Source organism: Lampetra planeri, chromosome 32, assembly GCF_965212315.1.
Source record: "Lampetra planeri chromosome 32, kcLamPlan1.2.h2, whole genome shotgun sequence".
Taxonomy (NCBI): Eukaryota; Metazoa; Chordata; class Hyperoartia; order Petromyzontiformes; family Petromyzontidae; genus Lampetra; species Lampetra planeri.
In genome coordinates this window covers 8169629-8185153 of record NC_136138.1, presented here as the reverse complement: position 1 = coordinate 8185153, position 15525 = coordinate 8169629, and the positions used below count along the sequence as shown (strand labels likewise).

At 45.9% G+C, this 15525-nt stretch overlaps 1 protein-coding gene across 1 annotated transcript in view; it reads left to right on the top strand.

The window, feature by feature from the left end:
• LOC144729398 (synapsin-3-like) overlaps positions 1-15525 on the top strand; it is a 146820-nt gene that overhangs the window by 47480 nt on the left and 83815 nt on the right. Inside the window, exons 3-5 of the mRNA XM_078609658.1 lie at positions 2298-2389; positions 10084-10234; positions 13986-14075. Of these exons, the coding sequence (XP_078465784.1) occupies positions 2298-2389; positions 10084-10234; positions 13986-14075 (333 nt within the window). The remainder of the gene's footprint in view (positions 1-2297; positions 2390-10083; positions 10235-13985; positions 14076-15525) is intronic.

The following is a 15525-nucleotide window of genomic DNA, read 5'->3' as shown; positions in this document are numbered from 1 at the left end:
CGATACCCGTACCCTCCCCGATACCCGGCTACCCGTACCTGGCCGGGTACAGGTACGGGTAGGCCGTGAGTCACTGGTGAGTCACCGTTTGTCGCTCATTTCCCAACGTCTTGTCTCTTCTCACAATTCAAGTTCCGAGAATCAACCCACCCGCGCCTGCAACATGGCTTCATCCCAGAGGTCGCAATCGGGTACCCGTACTCAACCCGTACCCGGCCGGGTACGGGTAGCCGGGTATCGGGTAAGGTACGGGTATCGGGTACCCGTTTGCGACCCTGGTGCGGCCGGGTACGGGTACGGGTAAGGAATCAAAACCCGTTTGCGACCTCTGCCCAAAGGGGCTCGAGTGTAGGACTATGGACAACTGGGTGTAGAACGACGACCGACGAGGCAGATGGCTATCTCAGTAGATTGGTGACAGATTGAGACTCTCACTTCGCGAGGAGACCTGGTGTAATCACGGGCAGATGCCTGGAAACAACCCACAGCACTCTGACCTCTGAGAAACACCCGGCCACCTTGTGCATTGTGTGTACTTGTTTGTTTGTTTATAAACCCACAACTAGAACGTTTGCTTCTCGAAATTAAAATGGGCGTCTGCACCACGCCAATAATGGGCACATTATCACAAATGAGCTTTCTAACAGCGACCACAAATTCATACTCCTCCAGCACCGATGGCGTGGGAATACACCACATGTGTTTGTTGTGGTCAAACAGCTGGCCTTAATGGAACCCCGAGTCCCAGAACGGCCCAAGTATTCGGTGCACGTGACACGAGCCAAAGTGAGTGAATGTGCTCGCTCATTGGTATTCCTTGGAGTCATGCCTGAGCACGTGGGCAGAACCTCCGTTGTGTTTTTAATCTTTAGCCATGTATCGTTAATGGAGAGCACAACTCGAAGGAACTTGTTTCAAAGCGATGTTATCTCTTTTTAAATCCTTTATATTAAGTTCACTTGCTTGCTTGCTTGCGCGCTTACGACCGTGCAAATCTTTCGGTCGTTTTTTAATACACTTCCCGTGATCCAATCGAGCTGACATTTTCCACACAGACTGGTTGTGCGTGACAATTAATTTTCGCGAAAATTTTTTTCCAAAATTTTACACTGTTTAGGGAAAATGTTTTTAATATTTAATTACCAATTGCTTAATGCTGGCAGACAATCATCTGACCCATAGGTGGCAGCCATCTCAAGCCAGAGGACGAGAGGACTCAAGTCGCCACGCATATAAAGGATTTAGAGTGAAAAACTTTGTTTTTACGGGTTAATTTTTTGTTGTTGTTGTTGCACAGCTGGTTCCATCTCAGGAGGTAGTGTGCGTGCACTTGTGTGTGGATTTATTTTCTTGTTTTGATTGCAACAACTTAAAAGCCAACTGCAAGCCGTTACTCTGACTAACGAGGCAGTGATGGTGAAACTGTGTTCATTAGTTCTAATAAAGATGATACCGGTATACAATTACCTTGTTGTCCTGCTACTGTGTAACACGAAGAGGCCACACTTTAAGCTCTCACGAACTGTCGCGACCAATTTGTTTTCTAATAAAGGTTGTATAGGTTAGATAGCGTACAAATAAATGTCGTTAACTCACCACCACCCGACACAGCCAATTAGTAAGGTTCGTCACGTAAACAAAACGTGTCAATTCGTTACTACTTCAGCACACCGGTGTGTTGGAGAGTAAACCCACAACGTTTACAATTTGAGTACTCTGACGTTCCTTTAGAACTCCTGGCCAACGCAGGCTCTGTGTACAGATAATAATTGCAAGACTGGTGATGTAACCCTGACATGCAGAGCATTCTGGGAATTTGTGTTGTTCGTTTGCTTTCTGAAACACCTGTTTGCATGTATGACTATTCATTAAAAAAAAACGTCCTAGCCCGATGAGTTTACAAATCTGCATGCATCGTCATCACGACTTATCAACTGTTGGATGAAGGCCTCCCCCAAGGTTTCGGCCGTCTCTCACATGGTCGCACGATGCAATACAATAAAACAAAATATTCGCAATGACTCAGCCCAGTTTTTTTTTGGTGGCTGTTTCAGTGGGTTAAGGACACATCCCTGCAATGGCTCACAACACCGCTGGCCTCCGCTAGAGGGAATTCTGGAAAATCCCTCTGCAGGGTTTCTCCTCTTGCATGCTAGCCGGACAACTTGGAAGAGGTGGGGGGTACACACACCAAACTCCTGACGCACGCGACCTGTCGATCGACTGACTGTTTCAACGATAGCCATGCAATTTTTTCTAAACTTGTATACTTTTTTTTGGGGCGTTTTCCACTGCAGGCGGAGTTTTCTGAGATCAACCTGGCCGCTTACACGGAGACTGGCTGTATGGTGGACATGCAGCTCATGAGGAACGGCACCAAGGTAGTGAGGTAAGCCACGATACCTACCACACATTCTTCACCCAGTAAAGCCTCATTGAATTGTATTTGTGAACTTATTTCGCACCGTGCGTAGCCAACCGTGCAAATCGGAGGTGCAGGGAAGGACAACAAACTAAACGCAAAAAGCAGTTCTAAAGAAATGAATTTACAATCAAGATTATGTAAAAGTGCAAAGCTCCGGTGGCTTCCTAATATCGGAAGGAAGAGCATTCCAGACGGCCACAGAAGCGTATCTGAAAACGCGCGGTGCAGTGACCGTCTTTGTTCGATGGATAGGCAAAAGCCGGAGTGAGGATGACCGGAGTTCGTGTTGTGGTTTACACTCCTTGACGAGATTGTGATGTCAAAAAAACATAAGAGATGGCTTGATTTTTTTTTTGCCTGCCGAAGCACTCACCCACTCGCACACAGATACGGTCCAATCCGGGTTTATCGCTCAGCCAGAAAGGATGTCACGTACGTGGCAACAATAAAAACACAGTTGCGATTGACCATAGCTGGTGGACCATTTGTCTATTCATATTCTTCCCCGACAATAGTTCGTTTTTCTAATCAATGCTCCAATTGCCCTTTTATACAGAGTCGATATAATGATTTACACTTTGTAACGCGCACAGTATTATTCGCTCACTCTTGAAGAGAAATAACGAGACGCGAGGAACCAGACATGCGGGAAAGGCTGCCACGTGGTGAGCCGGTGCCAAACTATCCCCCCCCCCGCCAGCCCCAAGTTCTGCAGTCCTCTATATATTAAGGTGTTATTGGCCAATTATCGATTGTCTACAATGTGGGAGGAAAGCGGAGCACCCGAAGAACACCCACCCACACGTGCGATGGGACAAACCTCTATCCCATACAGATGAAACAGGTGAGCTGTATTATCGTGGCAAGCCAGAGTATAGCACTTCGATGTCTATGGGAAGGAAGTTTCACGACAATATGTGTGTGATCCACCAACCCTTGCCTTCACAGTACTAAATTAGAGGCATACGCCACCACCATTTCAATAAACTAAACTAAGCTTTTTTATTTTACCAGGTAAGGCCCATTGAGCTATACAGCTCTTTTTCAAAAGTGGCCTGGCTGCAAATAATAACTCAACGAAGTGGCTTATCATGTGGAAGACTATACCAGACAGATGCTCGAAACGTATGTTGCTAAATGTGGAGGGAAAACATCGGGGGACCCAGAGGAAACCCCACGTGATCATGGGTATAAAACGCAATTCCAGATTTACAGGCATCAGCGTCGGGATCGAACACACGACCTCCCATATACCAGGAAAGGTAGTTAACATCTCGCCACCGTGCCACTTATGATCAGCATGATTGACGTACAAAAACGAAACAAAGACCCATTTGTAGAGGCTTGAATAGGGCTGTCAAAGACTGTTGGGGTTGAATGCTGCCAGCGATCACCGATTAAGGCTGGCACGGCGCACGAGTGGCTGTGGTGTGCCCCAGGTACTCGTGTTCGGCTGACTTTACTTAGAGGAGGACCCAGATCATGTTCGTGGTTGAGAATCGAACTCGCGTTTCCAGGCTCATAGCGGCAGCGCGCTAACCGCGGTACCACCGCTCTCGATTTCCACCGCGACGCCAAAGTCACACGCGGGCGCACACAAAAATAAGCGCTTTTATTATTAGACACTTATTTTGTATTCTTTGGAAAGGCACACGGCCATACTTATGAAAGTAAATATACGCTCTGTGGGAAAATTATTGGATTTGACGTCTGTTCATTTTTTTGGTGGGGGGGGGAAAACTAAAAAAAATTCGGAATTGAATTAAAAACGCCAGATGGGGGAGAATCGTGGTTAGGAAAAATAACCGCCCCCCCCCCCTATTGTTTAACAACACGGGTGTGTTGTCAACAACAGCGACAACGCATAGAGCAGTGGTTCTTCACCTGGGTTCGATCGAACCCCAGGGGTTCGGTGAGTCAGTCTCAGGGGTTCGGCGGAGGTTAAGACACACACCCGACTCATATGATTGTGCACCAGTAAAACATATACCTATGTTTTGAATTTGAAAAAATCATATTTTATTTTTCCAATTAATAAGGGTTCGGTGAATGCGCATATGAAACTGGTGGGGTTCGGTACCTCCAAAAAGGTTAAGAACCACTGGCATAGAGTGTGACGCTGGACAGATTGTGATGAATTGCATTGGCAATGTTCCACTTTAAACAAGTCGGTGTTTCGAGCCATTTCCGCGGTGAGATGTCTCGTGCATTTTTTTGACACGACCGCGGATGCTGTCCTGAAGACTGCGTTCAATTGTGTTTTTTTTTAATTGAAGCGTCACTGCTGGGGGCGATTGTTGGTGTCCGTATTTACATATCTTTCTACGTATTGTTCAGAGATGCTTCATGGCGAAAACGATTGTTGTCGACGTAACGTCCAACACATTGGCACTTTGTACCTGTTATCTGCGTGTCCCTTGGGTAACATTCAAGCGTGCACGTCCCGATAAAGGACTCTGGGAATGTGTTGTGTTCATTGCTTGGTCGTTATGAATGTAATTTCTTTGGAGCTATACCCTGTGCCGGAGATGAAAATGTGTCTCGGATGAGAATTCATTCTGCATTATTGTTGTTTACTCTTAATGTATTGTTTCGCTCTCTTGTGAAGGAGACTCGGTTTGATAATTGGTTTTTTACCCTTATATCTGGCAATAAAACTGACACCTTTTTTTTTTACAAGGAGTTATGTTTGCATAGACCACAATACCTGCAGTCGGAATGCAAACAAAAAACATAACTCGGATAATGTATGCACTGTCCTTGAAGTTGATTGGTCCACACCCGAGACAACTTTCCTTAGAGCCTAGTCTCACATGGTGTTGGACCAAAAAAAAAGTGTCAGTTTTGTTGCCTGAAAAAAGTGTAAAAAAACAATTATCATATTTTTCTACTGGCAAATGAGGTTCCAATGGTGAGACGTTTATATGAAGGATAAACATCTACATATCTAGATATCTAGCGAAAAGAAGAACGCTTTTAATCAGTAAATCAGTGCATACTGCCTGCCATGAAATGTGTGTCTTGGAGTCTACGTATGGGTTCTTGATGGGAGCCAACACAATTTGTGTTTATATAACGTCGGCATGCGACTGCATCTCACGATACTGTACACATAAACAGGGGCGATGTTTATCTTTCGATATAAAGAGGCAGTCATAAGCTAGAGGAAAGAGAGCCGTAAGCCTTGGTTTTAACAGGCGCAGGGAGTCTACAGCACGGATTACTGTGGTAAGGGAGTTTCTGGACTCCCATCCACAGAGCTTCCCGCTATAGTTATCTCATGGCTGTTTCCCGCACCTTGGATTAACACGGGTGGCTACGTACGGTGCGAAAGAAGTTCAACATGGTGAGATGTTAACTACCTCGCCTGGTATACAGGATGTCATGGATTCGATCCCGACCCTGACACCTGCTGTATATTTGGAGTTTGTGTGTCTCTCTCTCTCCATGGTCGCGTGGATTTTTCTCCGGGTCCTCCGTTTCCCCTCCGCAATTAGAATCAACGTGTGTTTAGAGTATATGGCTGCTATAAATTTCCACCTGATAAGCCACTTCGTTGAGCTATCATTTGTGCCCAGATCGCTTCTGAAATAGAGCTATAGAGCTGAGTCGGTCTTACCTGGTAAAAAAAGAAAATTATGATTTAGTTTTTAGTTTAAGTGGCGGTGAAGTCACCACGGCGCTTGTGCCAGGCTATGTGCCCTTTTAGGCATATGCATGTGTACACACGATTGTGAAAGGAAGAGAAATGTGCTCCGATGTCCCTCTGGGTATGTTGGCCGTGGCATCTAAGCCACTAAAACGCAGCGTTGCGATAACGAGGCTGCATTGAAGTTGATGCCGGCTTGGATTTCCCACACTGCACTGTGCTGGGTTTCTTATTTTTTGGCGTGAACCATGTAAACACGTCAAGATAACAGCAGGTTCGGAGTTTAAAGGCGCACTTTTTTATTTTTACATCTTAAAAGAATGTTTTCTAAACTTGCGCTAAAAAAGAAAAACTTAGCCGCGATAGTTTCGGAAGACTGCTCGTTAGGCAAGCTGTCAATGTACAAGGCCCTCTCTTTGCAGCGGTCAGATTGTGAGAAAAAAAACATTATGCACACATTATAAACACATTGTCTTGCATTCTGCATCTCCAGATTTAAAAAAAATGAAATGTGTGTTTAGTCCACAGTCCGACTGACCTTGCAGACCCATACTTTAATCCCAGAAGCGCTTGGTTCAAGCGACCCGATTCTGAACAGCCTTTTTTCCATCTGAGTGAACTGATGCTATTGGTGAGTGCACTCCCTCTGAACGATGGGGCCATTTCAGCAGGTGAAAAAAATACTCGTGGCAAAAAAAAGAACATGAGTTTGGGTCTCATTGAGCAAACCCTGAACCTGCCGAGAAGACCCTGATGGACAATGCCAGTCCATACTTTTACTCACCAAATGCGCCAGGAATTTAAAAATCACAAAGTCCAATCAGTTGATACACTGAATAATAACACATTCATGAGGAGGGAGCTGGTAGGAACTTTGGGTTGCTCGGTCAATGGCCAGGGTCAACGGCGGCGTGGTGTATTCCGCAAATATGCCCGACTGTGAGGGCGGGCACAAGCCGGCGTGAGTAGATTAAACTTTGAGTTTTATAAGGGCACCACGGGGTGACCATCCCCTCCCCACCCAGCCCCACCCCTCCCACCCCCCACCCAGCCCCACCCTCCCCACCCAGCCCCTCCTCACCCTCCCCTCCCCACCCAGCCCCTCCCTCCCCATCCAGCCCCTCCCTGCACAACGGACACTATAATCCCCTGTGGGCTGGTGTACCCAGGAGGTTCCTACCAGTATTAGATGTTTATGTCAGGATAAAAACCTGACGCACGTTTATATCATTATATAGTTTTACGGGTCACAGGGGAGAGCTCCATAAGTAATTGTTTGTTAGTTTGTGTACCACAAACACGCACGCCTTTTTTCCCTACAGGTTGCTTAAAAGTATATTTGCGCTGTTTAAAATTCAGCCTACAAACTAGTGTGTCGCGACTCGCCCGAAATAAAGTCCCGCAGCATTACGAGGCTTTTTTTTGCTTTTTTTTAAGTCGAAAATGATCGTCAATCGTGAGCTCTGCTGCAATCAGGTGATTCGCCACTCTGCGTGCCTTTTCAATTATCTTTTGATCGCTCTTGCGGTTCTAACAGCACCCACGTCGCCTTTAAGTGCAGAGTTGCCGGCCTGCCTCGGCTCAATTGCCCTACCACGAAATTCCCCCTCCCGTCCCTTAGGGTTTGAAACGGTGGCTTCCCAGGGGGCCACTGTGTTGCATGTGATGTTACAAAATTAATAAAAAAATGAGAATCGCCTGAGAATATTATGCTGAACTCTTCACCTCTGCAAGCCTGGTCGATGTTCAAAAGGACTATATTGCTCTCCGTTAGACAGCGTTGACACCAATTAGGTACATGACAACACAGTTGAAACCCAGAGATTATGGGGAGAACTTTAATGAGCTCTCTCTCTCTCTCTCTCATAAAGATTGACATGGAAGAATGCTTTGAATTTGTCACGATTCAGAATCGCAATTCTTTTTGATCGAACGTATACTGCTCCGTTTGAACATATGTATCCGTTTCTATAGTTCATATGCATTAGCATCATTGTAACAGTAAATTATTTGCATACAATTCACGTACATTATAATACATTCGTTTTGGCAGAACATCATATTGTGGCTACAAAAATGCCACTACATTTTATTTATAGTTCTTGGTGTGCATCGAGCGTATACGCATTAATTTTAATCGATTAATCGGTGCATCATTGCATGCTTTATATGCAGGAGGATTGCATATCAATGCATCAACATGCATTCCCCCCCCGATTTCCATCCTGATTGTGCGATTCGCACCAAGAGCAGTCAGTGCAGCCCTTCACTTTTTTGAGAAAGGCCGAAGGAAGTGGATATCACAGAACAACGTCTGAGACACCTTAAAACGACCTCTGGTCCACACACACAGAGCAGTGCAACCCCGTGTGAGAATGGCCCGCACAAGCAGGATTCACTGAGCTACTTCCGAACGATGTATTTCAGTGACCTCGTATCCACATTCCCCGCTATTGACTAGTGTTCGTCACGTCATATAATAGTTTTACTTCGCAGAGCTGGAGGTTAACCGGATTAAGTAGCGAACCACATTTGCATTTCATTGGTGACCTGGCTGACACAGTGAGCTCACCACTTGAGAATCCGGGTTTCATCATCACGGGCAGCTGCCTGGGTTCGAACCCAAGATCTCCACAGTACCTCCCCAGCGCATGCGGCCTCTGAGCCAGCCAGCCGGCAGGCAGCCAGCCAACATATTGTGTATGCAGGCCAGATAACACAGATGACCTCTCGCGCGCGTAAATTCACCCTTGTCAATTATGATCACGTGCAACTGCAATCACGATAATTGTAATATCGCGTCGTGTTTGCTTTGCTCGTAAATACAGAAACCCACGGCAGATAACACGATCAATCAAAAGCCCTGGAAAAGGCCAAACTGGGTGAAGAACTAAATATCTCATCCATGCCGTGTAACCGCAACGATGGGATTATAATTTAGTGGCATTTTTATAAAATGAAGTATCATGTACTGCCAACGTGTTGCTCTAAATCTGTCACTCAGGGGTGTATTTCTGCACCTAGTACTTCACATTTGTTTTGTCTCTTCCTCACCTTAAATGACTTGTCCTTTTGGGGACCCCCTGCTGCGTCCACCCCCACCCCTCCTCTACTATTTAGGAGGCATGTGGAGTTGTACAAAGCGCCTATTGTACGCGCGCGCTTCAAAGATTAAAAAGGCAAAAAAAGACATCTTTTAGTCACGCTGAGAAGAACTGAACACTTTTACAAGTCTAGCGGGGGGTTTTTTATCTTGAAATAAAATAATCTCAGCAGTGTAACTTTGTCAAATTACGGGGCACTTCGCAATGCAATTCTAGTCTCTTCTTGCGCACGATGGCAGCAATGTGTGTGTTCAGAAGCTAAACGCCAATGCCGAGGTCTGCTCACCACGAGAGGGCTTCAGGAGAGAGTTCATGTAGTTCTTCTATTCAATTCCTCCGTTGCAATGGATTTGAAATGTATTGTTACGTTCGATAAATGTGCATCACACCATATGTGTGAGAATAGATCACTTACAACGTTTGCAATTAATATGGTAATGTTACATTTTGGCTATTGGCGCAAACAAAATTGTCATCGTGATCATCATCAGCCATGGTCAATCCACTGCTGAATGTAGGCCCCCAAAAGCCACCGCCACCTCTCACAATCGCTCGATGTAACAATCCACCGTTGCACGAGCTGATCTCATCGCTCCATCTCCTCTCGGAACGCGTCCGAACGGACACTCAGAACTGTAAAATAACATCGTAACACGAACATAATAGTCGTATTATTTTCAATTGTATGCGTTGTATATAATTGGCCCGCTTGACCCCACTAACGGTAGCTTACAATTCCCGGCGACGATTTCTTGCTGCGTAAGTGATCTTGCTCGTTCCTCCTTGCACCCCCCCCCCCCCATTAACGCCGGTCGCTCTGCACCCCCTTCGCCCCCGTATACCAAAACCCCCCTGCCCTCCGTCCACCACACGGCCTCTCCCCTACCCTGCTGCACGACGGACAGATCGTTCAAGCCGGACTTCGTGCTGGTCCGGCAGCCGGCGCGCGGCACGGGCGACGATTTCCGGACGCTGCTCGTGGGCCTGGAGTACGGCGACGTTCCGGCCGTCAACCCGCTCTCCTCCGTGCACGCCTTCTGCGACAAGCCGTGGGTGGTGGGTCGCAAAGTTTCCTCCGCGGCAATATTCATTTTTTTTACACACGCACCCGATCTGTTTTTATTCACGCTTTGCTTGGTTTTAAATACGCCACTTGTGTTTTTTTGGTCGGAGCGTCGGAGCAGCGAGTTCAACTCCCAGCCACGGCTAACATCGGTGGCGAATGATATCTCGACCGGCCGTGGCACCACCACCCCCCTCCCCCCAACACTACCCCCCCCCCCCTTCAGCGACCCGCACAGACGAACGTGTTGAAGCGTGCTCAAACAACCCCCATTACCGACACGGCGTGGGGAGGCCCCCATCCGGCATCACCGCAAGGGGATGGCTGCTGGTGGTTGTCATTCAGTGCCGTCTCTGGGCTGGTACAGTTGAGTCAGAAGAACGTGACTTCAAATCCCAGTCGGGGGTTGACCCACGCATTCATCTCTCTGTGGTTGACAAAAAGGAGTTACCGCTTTGCGTGAAAGTCAATCGTAGTTGCCCTTTGGATAAACCTCTCTGTTATAGGAATGTGGAATTTTCACCACTGGCTCATGGCTCTAAACAAGAGATGAACACCACTCCAGCTTAGACTTTTCTTGTACTTATCTTCCTGAGCCCCAGGACTCTTTTCAGGATGACCCGTCACTCTGCAAGGCACCCTTCTAAGGCCACTTCCTTTTGAAACGTTAACTCTGCAATAATCACTCGCGTTGAAACATGTCAGCAGCTCGCATGATCCATCTACGGTGCCAACCCTTTGTTAGCGGGAGCCTCAAATCCCCGTGACGACAAACCTTTCAAAAACACATCAACTCCCGGTGCTTCAAACCATCCCCCATTTTCATATTCTTGGGTTTTTTGGTAAAGTCACGTAGGTAAAATTTTTTTATTTAAATTAATAAAAGTAAAATAAAAAATAAAATAAAAATCACGACGTTTCGGAGGCAACACAAGCTCCGTCTTCAGGTGGAACCGTCACAGCACGCTCGCTGTATCAAGTAAATGAGAAATTCCAAGAGATCCGACCCCGTATATATACTGGTTGAGGGGGGAGGAGCCAGGGCAGGCCCCTGGATAGGAGTTTTTTTTATTATTACCTGTGCCCGCTGAAGCCGCTGCCAGTGGGGAGGTGGGTCGGGGAGACTGGAAACTGCTGGGGGAAATAATACAAATGATCACGGTTCCTGCAGTCTGACCTGCGTCATTGAGGAGGCCCGCGTAGGACCATCCACTGCAGTGGCAAGCATTAGTATTGAGAATTAAATTACACAGACAGGGACCCCAAGGCCATGAGCGTGGTCGGCCCCGCCATGCGTGTCCATTCTATTTGGGGAGTGAACATGTGGTGTAATTTGCTGCATGTTATGCCCACTGTGGCTGTCGAAATAAGACATGTATCAACAGCTCTTGGTCAATCCACTGCTGGATGAAGGCCTTCCCATACTGTTATGGTGGTTTTTGACCATACTTTGCCAGGCTGGTCTGCCCAGGTTAGTGAAGAGTGGAGGGGATGATAACCGCAATCCCTATCACAAAAATTTAAATCGGTTTAATATAACTGCTGAAAGTCACTGGGATTTATTGTCTCTTTTGAAAGAAATCCAAGTTATTTTAATTAAAGTAAAATTAATGTTTGTACAATAGTAAACAGTTGGCAGCCACTGGTGGACAAAGGCCAACCTCACGCCGTATCAGTCATGGGCGTTGTTTGCCCATACCTCCAACACGCCCGTCACTGTGAGGGTTGAATGGGTTGGCAAGCCCGTCAGGACTCGTTCAGATATCACTCGCCACTAAGGTTGGTCGGGTTCAAACCGCAGGACACTAACCACTGTGCCACCACTCCACCCGATTTTTGTTATATATATAAAATGACAAATTTTTTTCACGTGTTCAAGACGGGCCTACATGTGATGGATGGAACATTTCATATTGGGCCATTTTTTCGCCTTGTTTTTCCAAAATGTATTCCAATGATGCTATTGGCATAATGCCATGTGACAAGAAATCCAGGAGGAAACATCTCACAGATAAGTGCATGCCACGTTTGTTACAGGATGGCCCACATAGCCAAACATTCAAAATCCCTTCTAGTGCCCTTGAGATCCCTTAAAATGACATTTTTATTCATACACTCGAGGCCACACATTCCCACATATCTGCCTACGGAGAACCACTCATCACGTGACAGTCAAACCGGTACTTTTATTTCTCAGAGCTGAAATATCGTCAAATGAAATGAAAAACAACTAATTCAACGTGAAGTTTTACCCACAAATTATCTCCACTTGAAAACCCATTTACTCATGACTGGCTAAAATCTAGATTCGAACCAAGGATCGAAGCGGTTGCTTGCTCAGTCGTTCAGCAGATGACTTGTCAGAATTTCAGAATTAATTCTATCATGTCTGCTTCTGTGGTCCATATTCTTAACACACTGCGTTGTGCTGCTCTGCGACATTTCCAAATGGACACTTAATCTCATGACATGCCGATAGGATAATTGGAACTCGATTGCAGAAAAGACAAGTGTTTTTTTTACGATGATGTTGTTGATGGTAATGATGATTAATTTATCCGGTCCCATACAGTACTTGGGGCTCCACATTGGGCACACATCTGACCAACAAATGAGGCAGCTACTGGGGGAATGCTGATCGCCACAGTGCGTCACCGTCGCCATTTGCACACTCACAATGGGGCCCTGGGTCATCAATCCTCGTGCTTTCGGAAACAACAACGGGAGGTGTGTTCGGTCAGCACACTGGGCACACTCCCAAAGACATTTGGGTGGATTCGGTAAACTTAATCGTGGCCTCGGTATATTTTATATTTAATCAAAATGCATTCGTTGATTTATTTGGATGATATTATTACGCAGAGAATGCTTCTGAAGGGGTTTTTTTTATCAATGAGAATAATGAAAATTTCCCCATGCAAGGCTGGCCGTTTATTTGTTTGTTTATTAAGTTTGTTAAATGTATTTTCTCTTCGTATGTTGCGTTTTTTTAAATCATGAGCATTTCATTAAAGCTGTTTGGGGTTCATGAATTTTGTACATTCTACAATGTCTCACTTTAATACCTTTCAAATCACAGAAACATTTGCTCATCAAATATTAAAATACCTTATCTATGAGTAAATGCCTTTAGGTAGCAATCCTATGTCTTAGAAAGTGCATTATGGTAGACTTTACTGATCTTTATGAGCAATAATTGGGGTATGGATTTGCAGTGCATTTGTATCTACATTTTTCGTATTAATTATATATTGCACTGTCTGGAATTTTAATATATATATCGTCTTCACATCAACATACATAACGCATGGAAGGAGATGATTGCACTGGTTTGACGTGTGCGTTGGAGATGTACACTCACTCGCTCGCAGGCCCTGAGTTTGTTTCACCAGAATGGGCCATTAATTGACGATTCAGATGGTGTGCAAGTGCCGGGCACACGGGGTAGGGCTTCGTCGCTACTTATACAGAGCCTCCTCTTATTTTTCCAGCTCTGCTCTCGCTCGGAACAAAAGTGAAAATACCTCCTGTCGACCGACACCCATTCCCTTCTCCCCCCACCCCTGCTACTACCCCCCCCCCACGATCCCTCAAGTTTCCCGGCCACAACGCACACTGCCTCCCCCCACCCACCCGCTCCCACTCATTGGACCCCCCTCCATCACAACCTCCCCTTTCGCTCTCTCTCACAGCCTGCTTTTTTTGTCTGTTCAGCTCTCTTGTCTCTCTCTCTCTCTCCTCCAGTTCTCGCAGCTGATCAGAATACGCAAGAACCTAGGGAGCAAAAGGTTCCCATTGATCGAGCAGTCCTTCTTTGCCGACCACCGTGAGATGGTAAGTCTACACCCCAGTGGGGGGGGCGGGTGGCAAGGGGGGGGGGTGGCCCACGGTGGGGGTGGGTGGCAAGGGGGGGGGCCCTAAACAGAAATAATTTTTGGAGCCCTGCCATTCAATTTATAAACCCCTTGGTGGGATGAAAAATATATAAAGGCCCAGATGAACCCTAGTGTGAGATAAGGGAAGATAATGTAGGCAAAATGGGATAGATTTAGATTTGTTTAATGTTACAGTAATTATCTTGATGCTTATTTAAGATTTGAATTTGAGCCGATGTTTGATGCACCCCTTCTATATTTCATGGACAAATAACAAAGACACAACACATCCGTAAATAACACTGCTCTGAAACACACACACACACAGTATATAATCAGCAACTTTGTAGCAGGCAGAAATGTTTTTTGGTCCATGAAACCTGGGGCCCCTCTTTTGAGCTGATGCTTGATTTGCTTGGGCCTAGCGCAGCCACCGTGTCCCCTGGGATCAAAAGTGGCGCAACCACAATTACGCAGCGGTGCTGCGGCTCGCCTCGTTGTCATCTGCAGGGAAATGTTTACGTATTGGTAAATGTTGGCAAGACCGAGTGCGTTTCTGTCCAGGGCTCACGATCCGCACTCGTCCACTCCACGTGGGTTACTTTGTATCATGTTCTCTCTCCCTTTCCCCCGTGTGTTGTATTTCGTCGATCTGTGAGCAGCTTCCAACAGAAGGCGGGGGGGGGTAAAAAAACAAAGCGACCGGGCTTCCGCTCACGATATCCAAAACTTTTAATTCAAAGTAAAAAGATCAAACAAAAATGTACTCATCTCGATTGGTGTTCCTCGGCCAGGAGTGGAATTTCCACATTCTTTCCAGCGGCAGGTCTGTCCACTGGACAAACCAATTGTGATGACCTACCAAGTTGTAGTGACACTCACTTGAGCAACCACAGAGGTTTAAAGCTTTCGTGACTGCAGGGATTCATCTTCTTGGTTCTTTCGGTAAAGTCACGTAGAAGGGAAATAATAAAATAAAAAAAATTAAACATACAATTTATTTTTCAATAATTACTTTATTATGTTTTTTTTATTATTTCCCTTCTACGTGGCTTTACCGAAAGAATCAAGAAGATCAACCACAGAGGGTTGATGACCAGTATCTTTGTTGAGACTGGAGGAATACGATGAGCTATGAAGCTGTTTTTCACAGACGTCCAGTATGATAGTATACACGTAAATGTGTGTATCCACTCTTGGATGAGGGTCTCCTCACACCATACAGGTTATGGTGGTAAATTGACCATACATCATCACCACGCTGGCCAGTGGGGTTGGTGATGGGTGGAAATGTAACTCTTAATATCATGAATGCGATTCCTGCTGTTCTATATCCTGCTCTGTACAACTAAGTAATCAGACTCAATCAACTACATTGAACATGACATCCTTTTATACTAATAATAACA